Source organism: Lactuca sativa, chromosome 2, assembly GCF_002870075.4.
Source record: "Lactuca sativa cultivar Salinas chromosome 2, Lsat_Salinas_v11, whole genome shotgun sequence".
Lineage (NCBI taxonomy): Eukaryota > Viridiplantae > Streptophyta > Magnoliopsida > Asterales > Asteraceae > Lactuca > Lactuca sativa.
Genome location: NC_056624.2, coordinates 67,331,390 through 67,349,557, shown reverse-complemented (window position 1 = coordinate 67,349,557; position 18,168 = coordinate 67,331,390). Strand labels below are relative to the sequence as shown.

Sequence of the window (18,168 nt, the reverse complement as noted above, 5' to 3'; positions counted from 1 at the left end):
TTCATCCACTTTTCCTCTGTCTTCTCAACAGTGAAAATGGCCGAAGCATTAGTCACTATTGCTGCTGAGGGGATCCTGAAAAAGGTGTTGTCTATTGCTGCCGGCGAACTCGCCATCGCTTGGGGTTACAAAGAAATACTGAGCAGCCTTCACAGTAAATTGGAGATGGTTCGTGCCAAGTTGCTCGATGCGGAGGGAAAAAAGGAAACAAGGGCTGTAATGGTGTGGCTGAAGCAGCTAAAAGATGTTGTGGGTGAAGCTGATGATGTGTTGGATGAGATTGATTACGAAATGTTGAGGCGTAAAATAAAGAAACAAGATCGGATGACAAGAAAGGTAGTGTGCCTTCCAAGCTTGAAAAAGTTTTCATTTCGTTATAAAATAGGCCATAAAATCCAAAACATCAATGAAAAGTTGCTTAAGATCAATACTGAAGCAAATAGTTTAGGACTACAAAATGAACAACCTGCTGGCCCTGTTCTAGATCGTCTCTATTGGAGAGAGACTGTTCCAAATCAAGAAGAATTTAAAATAGTTGGGAGGGATAATGATAAACTCCATATCATTGAAATTATAACCCAATCAAGAAAAGAAGAAAAACTTAGCGTTGTTCCCATTGTGGGAATGGGTGGGATTGGGAAGACCACTTTGGCTAAGTCGGTCTACAATGATAAAAATATTGACCCACATTTTGATGTAAAAGCGTGGTTGTGTGTGTCGGTTAATATCGACATCAATACACTTCTTGCAAAGATCTACGAATCTTTTGCCAAAAAGAAACCTACCTCGGACTTAAGGACCAATTTAATTGAAAGTCTTAAAGTGCAGTTGGCATCAAAAAGATATTTGCTCGTCTTGGATGACATTTGGGTCGAAGAGAGGCCATACTGGGAAGAGTTTAGGAGTTGTATGCTAAATGTAAGCTCACAAAATGGAAGTGGCATTCTTGTCACTACACGGAAGCTTGAAATCGGAACTCATGATATGCACATGGATTCGTGTCTTTTAAAAGGTCTTTCTGACGATTATTGTTGGGACATCTTCAGAGAAAGAGTGTTTGCTGCAGGCGCTTCAGCGTCCCCGGAACTGGTGAAGATAGGCCGCGACATTGTAGAAAAATGTGGTGGTTTACCATTGCTATTAAATGTAATAGGTGGCATGTTAGCACATTACAATGACACAGAGATGTGGTTGTCAATAAAAAATAGCAATGTTTGGGATCTGGAAGAAGAAAGGGATAGAGTTCAAAAGAGTTTGGAACTGAGCTTTGATAATCTCCCCAATTCTATCGCCAAGCAATGTTTTATATATTGTTCCATCTTTAAGAAAAATACGGTCATGGAAAGGGAAGAATTGGTCCAACTTTGGATGGCTTTAGGGTTGGTTCAAGCGGATGAGGAAAGAAACAAGGAGATGGAGGATGTGGGGAATGATATTTTTCAAATTTTGGTCAGCAATTCGTTGTTCCAAGATGTTGAAAGGGATGAGCTCTATGGTCACATCACTCATTGTAGCATGCATGATCTGGTGCATGATCTTTCATTATCACTTTCAAAACATGAAAGCCTACGTCTGGTGGACGTGACAAACGTTGATATTGCACATGTCCCTCAGGTTAAACATCTTGCTTTTTACCAAGAACAGAACCAGGAAGATGGACTCAAAGCCAAAGTTTCTACATTCATTGAAAGGAATAAGGTGGCTAGAACTTTGCATACACTGTTCTTCAAGGGTGAAGTTGAGAAGAAATTTTCATTTCAACGATTAAAGTACATACGAATCCTAAAATTTGAAGGTTGTAAGATAGAGAAGTTAGACGATTCAGTTGGAGGGTTGGTGCATCTCAGGTATCTTGATTTGTCGTATACGGGTATCCATGTTCTTCCTGATTCTATTGGTAAATTATACCACTTGCAAACTCTGAAGTTGCCTGAAGATATTGAGCAGTTTCCAGAAACCATGAGAAATTTGATATGCCTGCGATATTTCATGTCTGACACAGAGATTCCTGCCAATATCGTGGGGCAGTTGATATCTCTTCGAAAACTGTCTTCCATCAAAGTGCTTAGAAGAAAAGGATATGGTATTGAAGAGCTACGCCATTTAAATAACCTTACTGGAAGTCTCTCTATTTCATATCTAGAGAACGTCAGTAGCAAAGAGGATGCTGTCAAAGCAGATTTATCTAGAAAAAAAAATTTATATGAGATTGGATTCAGTTGGAGTGAGGATGATCAAGGTTCTAACAGAGGTGACAAGGATGTATTGGAAGGCTTGCAACCCCCTAGAGATGTGAAAATCTTGACATTTAGCAATTTTTCAGGTGATAATTTTGCAGAATGGGTAATGAAGATGGCAATCAATATTGATGGGGAAGAAACGCCGCTTGACAAGCTCGTGGAGATCAGATTATATAGATGTAGGATCTGCCTCTCTCTTCCGACGCTTGAGCACCTACCACATCTCCGGAATCTTTTTTTATGGAATATGGGCAGCTTGAAATGCTTAAGGAGCTCTGATGTTAATGGATCAACGAAGCCTTTGTCTCCATCGTTGAGATCACTTGTGCTATTTGGTATGGAAAGACTGGAAAAGTGGATAGATGGAGCACCCAACAGCTCAAAAATGATCTCGCCTGTCCTCCATAGCTTGGTCATTCGTGAGTGCCCAAAGATTATCGTCTTAGATGAATGCCATCCCCATCCTCTTGTTTACTTAGAGATTAGTGACTGCAATGGCCTGCTGTCCATTACGAGCATACAAGGCCTCACATCTCTTGAATCTTTAGTAATCGGCAATTGTCCAAGTCTTTCGGTAATAGCCAATTTGCCCAAACAGTGTCATTCTTTGAAGACTTTGTCTATTAGCCATTGCGATAACCTGACTTCCTTGCCTCATGACATGTTTGACTGTTTTGCCTTCTTAAATGATTTGACACTTGGTCCGTTCTCGAAGGAGCTGGATTCTTTCCCGAGTCTCCAAGGCATCCAGAAGTTAAGGAACCACCTTCACTACTTGGACCTCAAAGGTTGGGATCATTGGGAGTCAATTCCAGAAGAAATACAACACCTCACCTTACTGACTGCGTTAATCATAAGTGGATTTGGAATGCGAGAACTCCCCATGTGGTTAACCAACATGTCATCTATCCGACATTTAATTTTCCATGATTGCAAGGGGATAAATAAAGAAACATGAGTTTCAATAATTGCAACGGACTAGATGAAGAAAAGATTAGACGGGGGCAATGTGGGAAGCAACTGATGTCACACTAAACCATTCAAAGTGTTAATTACGTTGTATCACTCATTCCTCCTGTTACTCACTAATAACCTCTCCTCTCACTTTCTCCTCCCTTCTGATCCAATTGTACCGAGACATTTCTCTTGTTCAATAAGAGAAAAATACAAAAGATGTGTAAAAGTCCAAACAGTAATTTTATAAATTCGATACTTACATTTTATACTAAATATCACAAAACTCTTTTCTCATTTATTCCATACAGCTATTGACTTTTATTTGCAAGTGATGGACCAATGCTTCAACATTCAGTACTGCTTAATTAGTATTTTTTTATCATAGATAATTCATTATCGGACCAATTCATTGAATGATGGTTCTCGTTCATTGTAACTGATTTGTACTATACTACTAATATGTGGAACTGCAATATAAGATTTCAAATTTTCTCATCCTCCTTTGTGTTGATCTACATAAATCATCGGTAGAATGTTCCTTGGGATTATACACTTATCACTACTGTCAATATTTATTAGTTGTAATGATGTACTAGTATTAAATTTAATATCTTCTAAACACAAATAACAGTCAACATGCTATGTTCACACATGTGGGTTAAGAATTTATTGGATGGTATTGGATTAATTGACACTCTTAGGAAATGGATATGTTGGGATTTGACAATAAAAGAGATAGCTACATACCGCTAGTGACCCCGGTTTTCTATTATTTTACAATCATTGTAAGTGTTCAAAATACCAAACTTCAATATAAATTATACAAAGTGATAACAAGTGAAATACTAAATCTGAAAAAAAAAATTGTAAACAAAAGTCAACACTTAGTGTTGTATGTATTTCAAAAGGTGAGGGGAAATATAGACTTACAAATTAACCACACAAAGGTAAAGCAAAAACATACGTGTACATCTCTAGTTAACAGCTTGACCCTCAACTTTCTAATCCTTCAACTATATACCAACTAACTTCAACATATGTTGTAGGTTTCACACTATCTGCCAATAAACTTGTCACCAAAATGTGAATGATTGTATATCATTACTTCAATAAACCAACATTTTAGACCAAACAAAAACGCTTACAAGAAAGAGCAGGATTGAATATAAAATTTATTAACACTATTAAATTTCATCTTAGTTTCAATATAAACAACTAAGAGCATAAGCTAGAATATCTTGGAATTTGAAAAATAATCATATCTTATCAGGATCAATGTTTTAAGTTGTTATTACTATACCAGGTCCCATGAGACAACTACAAAGAGCGGTTTCCTTTAATACACGGAGAAAAAGTTAAACAAAAAATAAATAAATAAATAAACAGCTTCTAAGCAACAACAATGGCAAGATCACAAATTATATGAAGCCATGTTATGTTTTAAGTTATTACAAATTTATTCATCCAAATTGGTACACTGTAGCTCTCGCCTTACAACTCCATTATTCAGACTAAAAAGGCGACGCAATCTACAATGACCAAAAGCAATGAATACTTAGATAACATTTACACATTTTTATCAAATTTATGAAGCCATGTTTTATGTTATTACAAATTTATGCAGCCAATTTGGTAAACTATGGCATAAACTGTTATCAATATGAAAAATAGCTACAGAGACGGGTAAAAAAACCCATTTTTGTTGCATACATTAGAAAAAAGATGCAACTTCACTATAAAAGTAAGTGTTTCACCATCATATTAAGAACCATTACAGAAAAAAAAATCATCTCAAATAGGCAAGAATGAAAAGCCATATTCTAGCAATAGTCTGGTATTGATTCAATCTTTAAGCTGCAAACTGAAAGTTATGTCACCTTCATCTTTGCCAACATGATCTTCATCCTGTCAAAGTCATTAAGTGAGGCTCTCTTCTTCTAGACAATGGCCTTTCTTTCCCAAGAATTTTTCACCCACTTGCTCTTAGAATCTGCAGTTAATCAATATTTAGGTATCTGAAAACCCACAAGAACCCACCAACCAATAAAGAGAACATCATAAAAAGAATGCTAGACCGGGTTTCTTCCATATAAACATTTCTGAAGTATCCATTAGCTCAATAAGTATAAAACTTAACATTTTGAAAATGTGTTGAACAACATAATCTGTTACTTCGCAAAACATTTCTCAAGTATCCTCCTACTAATTTGAACATCGTATAGATAAAATCACTATATTAAACTAGCTCTGTGATATTCAACATGTTGGTGTTGGCGAATTTATGAGGGACGGATGTGGTGTATACGTGTTCTGTCCATATCATCTATTTACTTGGAGTGTTGTCCAAGCCTTGGTGTGTTCTCCAAGTTATTCTAGAACTCCTTGAGTTATAAGGAAATTCTAGTTTGATAGGAATCCTAATAGTTTAGTATATATATAGATGTTAGGTTCCTGTATTTATCATCATTGGAGTTTTTGAGATAGTTTTCTTCAATAATAAAGTTTGCGAGTTTATGCAATTACCTCTTTAATTGGTATCAGGACTTATTTTACCTAATCAGAATCTTTGTGTTCCTGCTGTGAATCTCTGTGAGCCCTCCTGCTACAGAAGAAACTCGTGAGGAGAATCTGTGCAGCAAGTGAAACCAGCGATAGTTTCTGTGAAGGAGAAGGAGAACTCGTGAAGGCGAACCAAGACGGAAATCGCTACCTGTTCAGAATTCTCGTATAGAATCCGAGCAGGAAGTTAAATCATGACATCAATTGAAATTCTCGTGCATTAAAGATTTCCTATTCGATTATTGTGACCTGTTCGCAACTAGTGTGGTGAAATCAACGATTTCTGCGTTAGTGAAATTGGCGATTGCTTGAAGCCCTCGTGTGAAGAAATTGTTCAGAGTTATCGTGTGGAGAAAATCGCTATTGTTCGATTTCTCGTGTTGAGAATCTGAACAACAAGAAGCATCATGAAAGCAATAAAACCTGCGACACACGAAGTGAAACTGCGGGTTCTTAACCTGCTCCAAATCGTAGAACGCCTTTTGCCCTAAAGAAGAAATACAAACGTGTTTTTTTTTTTTTTTTTGTTTAACTTTGGGACCTCATCAGAAGGCGTGTTTGGGTTAGCCCAAATTTTGATTTGCCAATAATAGTACACAAATCGTGATTTCAATTTTTTGCTTATATTAGAAACAAGTCAAAAATTTTATTTGATTTGTGTGGAGGAATCAAACATTAAACCGAGATGTCGGGAATAGAATCGTCCCATCCATCGGCTAAGGAGCACATGTCATTCACGTTCCAATGTCCAACCTTGACATCGACGAACTACACAATTTGGAGGATGCGTATGGAGGTGCTACTTGGGATTCATGGCGTTTGGGATGTGATTGATCTCGGACTAGATGATGTGAAGAAAAACAATATCGTGAAAGGATTGTTGTTTCAATCGATTCCGGAGGATTTAATCCTTCAAATCGGTAATTTGAAAACCGGAAAAGAGATGTGGGAAGCGATTAAAACTCGTAACCTAGGAGCTGATCGTGTGAAGGAAGCCCGACTCCAAACTCTAATCACGGAATTCGAAAATTTAAAGATGAGTGATACTAGTACGATAGACGAGTTCGCTGCTAAATTATTTGGGATTGCTTCGAAATCCGCTTCACTAGGAGAGGTCATGACCGAACAAAAGCTTGCGAAGAAGTTTCTTACGAGCCTCCCTAGGCGATTTGTCCATATAGTTGCAGCCCTTGAACAAGTTTTGGACCTTAAAACAATTGGCTTTGAAGGCGTGGTTGGTCGCTTAAAAGCTTATGAAGAAAGAATCAAGGGTGAAGACAAAGTAATCGAGACTCAAAATAAATTACTTTATTCCAAAACCGAATCATCCAACAGAAACACCGATTCATCAAGAGGTAGAGGTCGGGGTTCAAATAACCGAGGAAGAGGACGAGGTGGTGGACGTGGTCGGGGTAATACCCAAAATCACGGTCACTCGGAATCCTCTAAAAATCGTGAAGATCAAAAGCAAAAAGGAAAACAACGCGAGCAAAGAGATCTCTCAAATATTCAATGTTACCGGTGTGACAACTATGGTCACTTTGCTTCAAGATGCCCGGACCGAATAAAAAATCATGAGGCTAACCTTAATCAGACACACGAAGGAGATACAAATCATGAAGAAGGAACGTTCTTTATGATGAATACAATTCAAGAAACGGTGTTCTTGAATGAAGACAAATATATCCCTCCAAAAGTTGAAGCAAATGCCGATGAAGACGGAATTTGGTACTTAGATAATGGTGCGAGCAACCACATGACCGGAAACTACTCTTATTTTTCTGAATTAAATAAAAACATAACAGGTAGAGTGAGATTTGGAGATGGATCGTGTGTTAGCATTAAAGGAAAAGGGTCAATTTTGCTCGAATTGGAAAACTGGTGAGCAAAAATTAATGAAAGATATTTTTTATATCCCATCACTTCGTAGCAATGTTATTAGCCTCGGACAATCTACAATAGCCGGTTGTGATATTCGGATGCGATGTGATTTCCTAACCATGCGAGATGGAGAGGGAAGATTACTTATGAAAGTCCCGAGAAGTGCAAACCAACTCTACAAAATAAAGTTAAAAGTTGGAAAACCACATTGCTTACAAGCCAAGTTTAATGATGAAGCTTGGTTATGGCACGCGTGACTTGGCCACATTAATTTTGGCGCGATAAACTTGATGCACAAGCTAGCTAAAGGGGTACCGGCAATCCAACATCAAGACCAACTTTGTGAATCTTGCATGTTTGGAAAACAAACAAAGCAGTCGTTTGCAAAGAAAGCTAATTATAGAGCTACAGATATTCTCGAGATGGTGCATGGAGATATTTGTGGACCGGTTAATCCCCCCACCCAAGCGGGTAATATTTATATTCTAGTTCTTATTGATGATTATTCTAGATATATGTGGTCTTTTCTTTTGAAGCACAAAAGTGATGCATCCGGGATTATTAAAAGATTCAAGATATCAATTGAAAAACGAACCGGTAAAGAGATCAAGACTTTCTATACAGATAGAGGTGGAGAATTCACATCAACCGAGTTGAACCGTTTTTGTGATGAAGAAGGGATTTCACGTATGTTGACGGCTCCTTATGCACCTCAACAAAACGGTATAGTCGAACGGAGAAATCGGACGCTACTCGAGATGACACGGTGCCTAATGAAAGCAAAAGATATTCCAAACCACTTTTGGGGCGAACCGGTACAACATGCAACGTTTATCATAAATCGTACACCTACTCGAGCATTGATAGGTGCTACACCATTCGAGAAACTTTATGGTGAAAAACTAAATCTTGAAGACTTGAAAGTATTTGGTTGTGTTGCATATGAAAGAGTAGTCTCAAAACACTTGAAGAAGCTTGATGATAGGTCACGACCGTTGGTATATTTTGGAAAGGAACCCAATTCGGGAGGATTTCGGTTATATAACCCGCGAGAAAATAAAATTATTATTAGTGCCCATGTAATTTGTGATGAAAATAAGACATGGCAATGGAATAATGAACCCAAAAATCAAGATGAAAATGGACCGGGTACATTTACGGTCGTGTGGAGTAATGGTCAAGCAACCCAAGATAATGGTGGTTCGAGCCCAACAGCAACAGAAACCGAACAGTTCACTGATCCGGCTCAAACCGCCCAAACCAATGACACTTATAGTGATGATAGTAGCCCATCACAACCTGTTGATGATCAAAATAATGATGCAAGTTTTGTCCCACTTTGGCGGTCCACTCGAACTTCAGTGTTGCCAAGAAGATTAAATGACTACGAGCTAGATGTGGATCATTTAATGTTGTCATTCGATGAAGAACCGAAGAACTTTAAGGAAGCCAAAGTGAACAAGAATTGGCTCGATGCAATGAAGGCCGAAATTGACTCCATCGAGAAAAATAATACTTGGAAATTAGTTCCTCCGCCTAAAGATGTTAAGCCTATCGGGTTAAGATGGTTGTACAAAATTAAAAGAAATATGGATGGAGCAATTACAAAGTACAAAGCGCGTCTAGTAGCAAAAGGCTATGTACAAGAGCAGGGCACTGATATTGATGAAGTATTCGCGCCAATAGCTCGACTCGAGACAATAAGATTATTGATTGCTCTCACGGCCGGGAACGGATGAAAGATTCATCACTTAGATGTAAAAACTGCATTTTTATATGGAGATTTAAAGGAAGAAGTGTATGTGTGCCAACCAGAAGGTTTCGTGAAACAAGGTGAAGAAAAAAAAGTCTACAAATTGGCAAAAGCATTATACGGTTTTCGACAATCTCCACGTGCATGGAATTTGAAGCTTAATAACACATTGAAGAATATGGGTTTTAAACGGTGCATGTAAGAAAATACGGTTTATAGAAAGGTTGCAAATGGAGAGTACATAATACTTGTGGTTTATGTAGATGATTTGTTCGTAACGGGAACAAGCTTAGAGTTTATAAACCAATTCAAGTGACTAATGGCATTACAGTTTGAAATGTTAGACCTTGGTGAACTAACTTGCTACATGGGTATTGAAGTATTGCAAGAAAATGGTTATGTAAAGGTGAAGCAAGAGAGTTATGCTATGAAGATTCTAAAAGAGGCAGGCATGCAAGAGTGTAATTCAACTCAATGTCCGATGGAGCCAGGACTAAAGTTGTCAAAAGCTGAAGATGAACCAGAAGTTGAAGCTACCTATTATCGAAAAATAGTAGGTTGCTTACGATATCTCTTACACACTCGTCCAGATTTATCATATTCGGTTGGAGTAGTTAGCCGTTATATGCAAAGCCCAAGAGAATCTCATGCACGCGCTATTAAGCAAATTCTTTGTTACTTGCGTGGTACTCCATCTTTTGGGATTGTATACAAACAAAGTAAAAATATGAGCTTGATAGGTTACAGTGATAGTAGTCACAATGTGGATATTGATGATGGCAGAAGTACAACAGGGCATGTCTTCTACCTTTGTGACTCACCTATCACTTGGTGCTCCCAAAAGCAAGATACAGTAGCGTTGTCATCATGTGAAGCAGAGTTCATGGCAGCTACTGCAGCTGCGTGTCAGGCGGTTTGGTTAAGGGAGTTATTGGCTGAGCTGACAGGAATGAAGAAACAGAAGGTGTTGATTCGCATAGACAACAAATCAGCAATAGCAAGCACATTCACACTCGATTCCACTTCATTCAAGAACGTGTTGAAAATGAGCAAGTGATTGTTGAGCAAGTTTCAGTAGATAAGCAACGAGCAGATCCACTTACGAAGGCCTTAGCTCGAATAAGGTTCGCAGAGATGAGGGCGTTGCTTGGCGTGAAAGAATTACCCTCGACTCAGAAATTCAGGGGGTGATTGTTGGCGAATTTATGAGGGACAGATGTGGTGTATACGTGTTCTGTCCATATCATCTATTTACTTGGAGTGTTGTCCAAGCCTTGGTGTGTTCTCCAAGTTATTCTAGAACTCCTTGAGTTATAAGGAAATTCTAGTTTGATAGGAATCCTAATTGTTTAGTATATATAGATGTTAGGTTCCTGTATTTATCATCGATTGGAGTTTTTGAGATACTTTTCTTCAATAATAAAGTTTGTGAGTTTATGCAATTACCTCTTTAGTTGGGATTTTGCAACAGCCAAAGGGCCTAAAAAATGAAACCTAGTTGCAACAGTTAAAGTATAAATTTTCTTACTATCAGTACTAATCCAACCAACAAGTATAAATCCTGACATAATCCTGCAGAAAATTCGAATTAGAGCTTCACTGGATAATGAAATCACACACAACAGAAGTATATTATGAAAGAAGGAAATCCAATTAAGCATATTCAAAAAATATCGAATCATTTAACTCTGAAATACCCTCATTTTGTGTCCCGAAATCAGATTGCCAAAATCAGTGACAACATCCAAATGCTAAATAAAATTGGGAGCAAGGAGAAAGGTCTTACATGATTCTCGATAAAATCTGTAGATGAACAGGAAAAATAACACTAACACATTTTTCTCGATGCTCAGATGGCGACATGGCGTTATCTTCATTGATATCGCTTGTGATTTCAATACCCCTTCTTTTAGAGGCATCTAACGTTTGCGAGTCTGCTGGACTGCACTTCGAAAAATCAAAACGAAATTCAAAACGAAATCCTAGAACAAGAAGATCAATTTAAAAATGGATTGTCGGAGCTGAATGAAGCACCGCGGTGGGGGTCCGTTCGCCACATTGTCGAAAACAAAATTTGGATCTCTAGACCGGATGATTATGAACAGCATAAAACAAGATGAATATCTGAATTCGATGGTCTTCATGAATCTGCATACCCGATGAATACAAAGAAAACAAACCAAGATGAAGCAAATCGTTGGTTTGATTTTGGGTTTCAGGGGTGTTAGCTTTTAAACTAAAAAGACCTTTTTATCAAACGAGTTTTTTGATTCATGTTCTTTTTTCAAAAAAAAATAGTTTTAAAATATATTTGTATAAATTTTGAGGGGGAAAAAGAAAAAAAGACAAAAGTTACTAAAAGTTAACCTCCTTCTTTTTCTTTTTTTTTTTTTAAAAAAAATTTAATTTTAAAGATCTTTTAAAGTTCTCAAACTTTTTAAACTTTTTGAAAAAACAAAAAATCCGTCATTTAAAAAAAAAGTCAAACACCCTCTTAATTCTACTTTGCTTTCACAAAATCAAGTGTTAAGTCCCGTTTGATACGCATCTTTCTAGGTCCAAACAGATCTTTCTGACTGAATAGACCGGAAAGACTATTTGATTTGCACAAAAGAATGAGTCTTTCCCGATAAGATATGTCTTTCCCAGAAAGCCCGTAAATCATATCTTTCTGGCTGAATGGGCTGGAAAGACAATTATACACCAAACCCCGTCTCTTTCTTTTTTTATTGGATTATTAATTTTTTTAAATAACCTTTTTTAAATTTATTTTTTTTATTGAATTATTACTTTTTTCATCATTCAGCACAGTCAATCAGATGTAGAATCAAACAACATAGTTTCTTTCCCAGTCATAAAACTTTCCCAGACAGACAACATTTTTCCAGACAGAAACTATCAAACGGGACCTTAATCTATTTTGGGGTCACGACCCTTTTATGTTTTTTAAGAAAGCATTGGCTTCGCAACGGAATGTTTATATATATATATATATATATATATATATATATATATATATATATATATATATATATATATATATATATATATATATATATATATATTGTGTTTTTATGTTAAAATGTAAAAAAAAATTATTATAAGGATCAAAAGTTTCAAAGTGGCTAAAAAATTACAACAAAAACCTAAATGTTTTTTTTGTGTATTTTATGTCAAAATGTTAAAAAAAAATTGATTGCAATTACCAAAATGGTTAAAGTGGCTAAAAAATTGTGACAAAAACCTTTTTTTATGTTAAAATATAAAAGTTTTGACTGCAATGACCAAAATGTCAAAATGGCCAATGAATTGTGGCAAAAATCTTAATCCCAAAAAGTTCCTGTTGCTAACTCTTTTGTGCTTGTGTATATATTTTAATTTTCATACTTTTATTTTTATTTATCTTCATACCCATATGAAATAATGGTACGTCCTTAACAAGTCTATCAAAATGTGACACGTATCATCATTTTACATGGCCAGGAGGATAAATATATCCTTTGTTTTTGCCATACTCATAAGTTCTAATGTTTTCTTTGCGGGGCGTAATCTGTAAATTTTTTATTAGACGATGATTATTTTCTATTTTTTTTAAATGGACTATTTGCTTTGAAAAAATATTGCATTAGGGCCATTTCTGTAAATTATAGGGACAATTTGTAATTTATTTTCTACAAAAAATCAAACTTATCAACATAGGAAAGTATTATGACGAAAGTGTCAACCCCAAAGAGTATACTATTTAAACACTTGGGATAATTTTTGTAAGTTATTTTCTACACTAGGATCAAACTAGCCAACATATGAAAATTCTAATTTGAGTGGATGAAAGAAATATTTTACGAAGTAGGAGGGTGTAAAGTGTCATTCTACAAAATAAAGGGCATGAAGTACCAAGATACAAAAGTTTAATTAAAAACCCATAAAAATAAGATGGAATTCATTTTAACTAGTCATACATAATTATAAAGCTAGCATTTTTCTTGAATCTTATGCATTTGAAACCCCCATTCTTTTTTCCTTTCACCACATTCATTTGAAACTCCCATGACTTTTCAATTTCTTTACAATAATAATTATAATTTGGTAATTAGGTTAAATAAATATCAAAGTGTATTCGTATATAAACTAAGTTTCAATATTAAAATAATATCTTTAATTCTATTTATAAAATTATGTTTTTTTAACTTTTAACATATCATAATTAATTTATTAGTTTTAATATATTGTTGAATGTAAACCATTATCATTTTAAAGGTATAATTTTTGAACAATTTGTATAAAATACTTAAATTATTAATTAAAATATATCATTATATGCTCAACTTAAATATAAATTTTATTTAACTTAAACAACCTAAAAATTATTTTATAAATAATTAGAAGTGATTAATTGTAGTGTCTTTCTAATAATTATTGTAAGTTGGTTAATAAGGTTAAATAAATATCAAACCTAAAGTTTAATCATAAATAGACTAAATTTCAATTTTAAAATAATATATTTACTTCTATTTATAAAGTTATGTCATTAAATTTTAACATATTATACTTAATTTATTAGATTTAAAATGTTGTTGCATGTAAACCATTATCAGTTTAAAGCTACAATTTTTGAACAGTTTGGGCAAAATAGTTAAATTGTTAATTTAAATATAATATTACAGTGTCAACTTAAATATAAATTTCAGTTCTACTAAAAAAACCAAATAATATTTTATAAATAGTTAAAAGTGATAAATTATAGTGATAAATGCAAAAACTAAATTGTAATATCAGTTTAACTAAAATATTTCCTAAATATATTTATATAATCGTTAAAAAATTTCAAATAAGTAGCTTAAAATAACTTATAATAACAATAGTTAAAAATAACTCTATATAAATGATTATATTGTTACCTTTAAAATCAAAAAATAATGTTTGGTGTTTTAAATAATTATAATGATAGAAATTAAAACATTAAGCAAACATATTTTAAAAAATTAGTTAAAAATAACAACTATAAATAATATTAAACCATATATAATATTTAATTTTATTGATGTGTAATTCGCGAGTAGAAGTCATTCAAACGATTGAGATTATGACGTTATAACAGATTTATATATTATCATACAATTCAAAATAGTCAATATATTATATCAAATTAATATACGAATTATTATATCAAATTTAACAACAACGTTAGTGTTATATTTTAAAAAATATATATTTGTAAAGACTTCAACTATATAGGTGTTTCTGTGCATTACAATGTCAACTCAAATATAAATTTCAGTTCCATTTAAAAGAAAACAAAAGAGTATTTTATAAATAGTTAAAAGTGATAAATTGTAGTGATAAAAACAAAAACTAAATTCTAATTTCAATTTAACTAAAATATTTCTTAAATATATTTTTATAATCGTTAAAAGTTTCCAAATAAATAGCTTAAAATAACTTACAATAACAATAGTTAATAACAACTCTATATAAATGATTATATTGTTAGCTTTAAAATAAAAAAACAATGTTTGATGTTTTAAATAATTACAATGATAGAAATTAAAGCATTAAGCAAATAAATTTTAAAAAATTAATTAACAATAAAAACAACTATAGATAACATCAAATCATATATTATATTTAATTTTATTCATGTGTGACTTGCGGGTAGAAGTCATTTAAACGATTGAAATTAAGAAGTTATAATAAATGTATATATTATCATATAATTCAAAATAATCAATATATTATATCAATTTAGTATATACAAATTATTATATCAAATTTAACAACAACGTTATTGTTATATTTAAAAAATCATATATTTGTAAAGACTTCAACTATATGGGTGTTTCTGCGCAACGCGCGGGCATTCGCCTAGTTTTGTATATGTGAAGTAGTTAACAGATTTGTCCTTTATGGAACTTATTTATGTTTCGGTCACAAACGGTGGTGGATCAAGTATTTAAATTTACATTTAATAGATGGATCAAATATATTCTTGTATTGATCCAGTTATAGATATATGAATCCAGTTATAGATAAATTTCTTGCTAAATATTCTAAAGGGAAAGCAAACTTATTATCGATAAGAGGGAGGTTAGTTTTACTCAAATTTGTTTTGGGATATTTGGGTACTTATTTTATGTCTCTTTTCCCTCTTCCGGTGAAAATTAGAAATAAATTGAATCTTTAAGAGCTGTTTTTTCTCAGATCGACATGTGATATAAAGAAAATCCCATGGGTGTCATGGAAATGTATGTTAGCGGATAAAGAGAAGGACGGCCTTCAAATTAAAAGTCTTCAGGCTCTTGATTTCACCCTTATTCAGAAAGGGAATTGGAGATTTGTGCATGAATCAAGTGCTATGTGGGTGAAATTAATCAAAGAAATTTATAGGGAGAATCTATTTAATGTTCGTTCTATGTCTAGTGCTGGAGTCTGGTCGAGAACTGTAGGGTCTATAAATAACCTGCATGATAGTGGTATCAACCCTTATTTACCGTTAGTGGAAAACATTAGGGGTGGTCATAATACTAAGTTCTGGTACGATTATTTGCTTGATTCAACTCCCTTGAAGGACTAGTTCAATAGTTCAATAGGTTTGCACGTACAAGATCACTCATTAGATGGGTGCTCCTTTGGATCCTCATTGTTGCAACAAGCTGGCAAGTAGAAGATCATAAACAAGTGAAACTCAGGTTGGTAATTCTTTACTTTTGTTATTTTTTTAAAGTAAGTTTCTATAACTAGTAAAACATGGATCCTAGGATACATGTTGTAACCTCCTAAAACCCATAGTAAAAAGATTTCATTCTAAAAGGAGATATAATCATTTTCCGTAAAACCAAAAGTCACCAAAAAAATGTTTCACAACATAACATAAAATCAGAGTATAAAAATCAAAACATCTCTGAAAACAAAATAACCATTGGATGATATGTACAACCACGTCTTCACATTGCCCTGATCCTTAAAAATACCTTAAACATATATATATCCATAACTTTAAGCTAAAGTATAGTGAGTTCCCTAAAATACCCCACACAACAACACACATACAATATGTGCACACCAGGCCAACATCACAATGCTAGACCGCCACTGAAGCCTACAATATATAGATGGACCGCTCTCTTGAGCCTACACCATCTAGCTGAACTATTATCCTTAGGCCTACAGTATCCAATGGATCACCCGAGTATCTTGGCATTTAGGATATAAATGGACCGCCTCAAGCCAAACACAATATGTCAACATATGTACATAACAATAACAAGCAGCCATAGGTAATCATAACAAATCTACCTGCCTAACTGATCACTACAACATATTAACATTCTAACACACAAATGATACATAATATAGAACAAAGTATAGTGAAAAAAAAACCCACATCACAAACGAGAAGACAAAAACCACGGCTCACACGGAATTACATATTGGTACTACGATCCACCTGTACAACAATTAGAAGCAATTCCTCAATATACAACCTGAAACCCTCAATTTGACCAAAAAGTCAACTTGGTCAAAAAGTCAACATGCAACAGTCAAAGTCAACTTCAGTTGGCCACCACGTTGTGACCGCCTCATGAAAAAACAGTCACGACAGATCCCACTACACGTCTTGGTGAGCATACCACCACGTCGTGGAATTTTTTTGTACCTCTTAATGGATTAATGGTACACTCAACCCATCACAAAAATGAAGAAATATGCTTTAAAACCTAGATCTAGAAAAATTAGACAAAAAGACAAGAACTTGTGGGCTTATAGAGATCCAATCTATGCACACGATGGTAGTAAAGAACTTTACTTGATAAATCCTTGCACTTAGAGCATCTCTCTTCCTTTTTCAATGGCATAAAATACCCTAACGAGCTAAAAGATGAACACAAGGAAGTTAGGGTTTGTTTATGAACTTAAGGCAGTGGTGGAGTTTGAGGGTGAGCAAATACTAGCCATCACATTCTTTATATCAAGCTCTAGGCCCGAAAATTAGGGTTCTGCACTCCAGCTACTACTACACCGACCTTACCATGTCGTGGTAGAATTGAATGCGCGTTTTGTCATCAATTGTGACCACGTCATGGTGCTCCTCCAACACCACATCCTAGCTACCAAAAACTTGACATTTTGAAGGTCTAAACTGATCAAACCTAAAAAAAAGTATACCTTGGAAGGGTGTTACACATGTGTACTTAGGTATATCTTTTGAAAATTCCACTACCTTTTAGTTGTCAACTTAACGCTATAAATCCCAAATATAAGGTTTGACCATTTTTTGGTTTAGGCGGTTCATGTAGTTGATCCTACGAGACTTCATGTATTTATGATGTAATGGTACTATAGTATGCTGATTAGGCAAGTATGCTAATATAGTATTTTGCCTATTAATTACTTGATTGACTGATTATATGTTATGTCGACATGTTATGTTTTGGATGTTAATAGTGGACTGGAACTAGATCGAGAGCTTAGATTATTGATGTTTTCTGGATTAAATGTGTATTAGATTCGTTACTGTTGGGATGACTAAACATGCACTAGAGTTGTTAGTAGTGACTAGACATGCACTTGAGCAGCTACTCGTTACTTGTGCAGGTGTGGATTAATTTTGTTTTCCCAGTTACTTCATCAAAGTGAGGCTTGATTGTACACATACATCGATATTTTTGATTTGAGGCTTCCGTGTAATTATTTATGTGCTCTGATTTTCGATACTTAGGTTTAATGTTTGTTAAACAAGGGGCTTTCTTATCTATGAAAAAATGTTTTTGAATGAAAAAT

At 34.4% G+C, this 18,168-nt stretch overlaps 3 protein-coding genes across 3 annotated transcripts; all 3 read left to right on the top strand.

Moving 5' to 3' along the window:
• LOC111875954 (putative disease resistance protein RGA3) lies at positions 1–3,470 on the top strand. Its single transcript, XM_023872478.2, has one exon. It carries the CDS (start codon positions 37–39, stop codon positions 3,196–3,198), a length of 3,162 nt encoding a protein of 1,053 aa, XP_023728246.2. The 5' UTR covers positions 1–36; the 3' UTR covers positions 3,199–3,470.
• A 3,076-nt stretch (positions 3,471–6,546) lies between these two features.
• On the top strand, positions 6,547–7,641 carry LOC128132318 (uncharacterized). The gene has a single exon (XM_052768844.1). It carries the CDS (start codon positions 6,547–6,549, stop codon positions 7,639–7,641), a length of 1,095 nt encoding a protein of 364 aa, XP_052624804.1.
• Positions 7,642–9,709: 2,068 nt separating this feature from the next.
• On the top strand, positions 9,710–10,447 carry LOC122196587 (secreted RxLR effector protein 161-like). Its single transcript, XM_042899685.2, has one exon. It carries the CDS (start codon positions 9,710–9,712, stop codon positions 10,445–10,447), a length of 738 nt encoding a protein of 245 aa, XP_042755619.1.
• The last annotated feature ends 7,721 nt before the right edge of the window (positions 10,448–18,168 follow it).

What these genes read in the sequence shown, in the direction of transcription:
- LOC111875954 (XM_023872478.2), top strand. Translation starts at nt 37, where the DNA reads ATGGCCGAAGCATTAGTCACTATTGCTGCTGAGGGGATCCTGAAAAAG.
- LOC122196587 (XM_042899685.2), top strand. Translation starts at nt 9,710, where the DNA reads ATGGCATTACAGTTTGAAATGTTAGACCTTGGTGAACTAACTTGCTAC.
- LOC128132318 (XM_052768844.1), top strand. Translation starts at nt 6,547, where the DNA reads ATGGAGGTGCTACTTGGGATTCATGGCGTTTGGGATGTGATTGATCTC.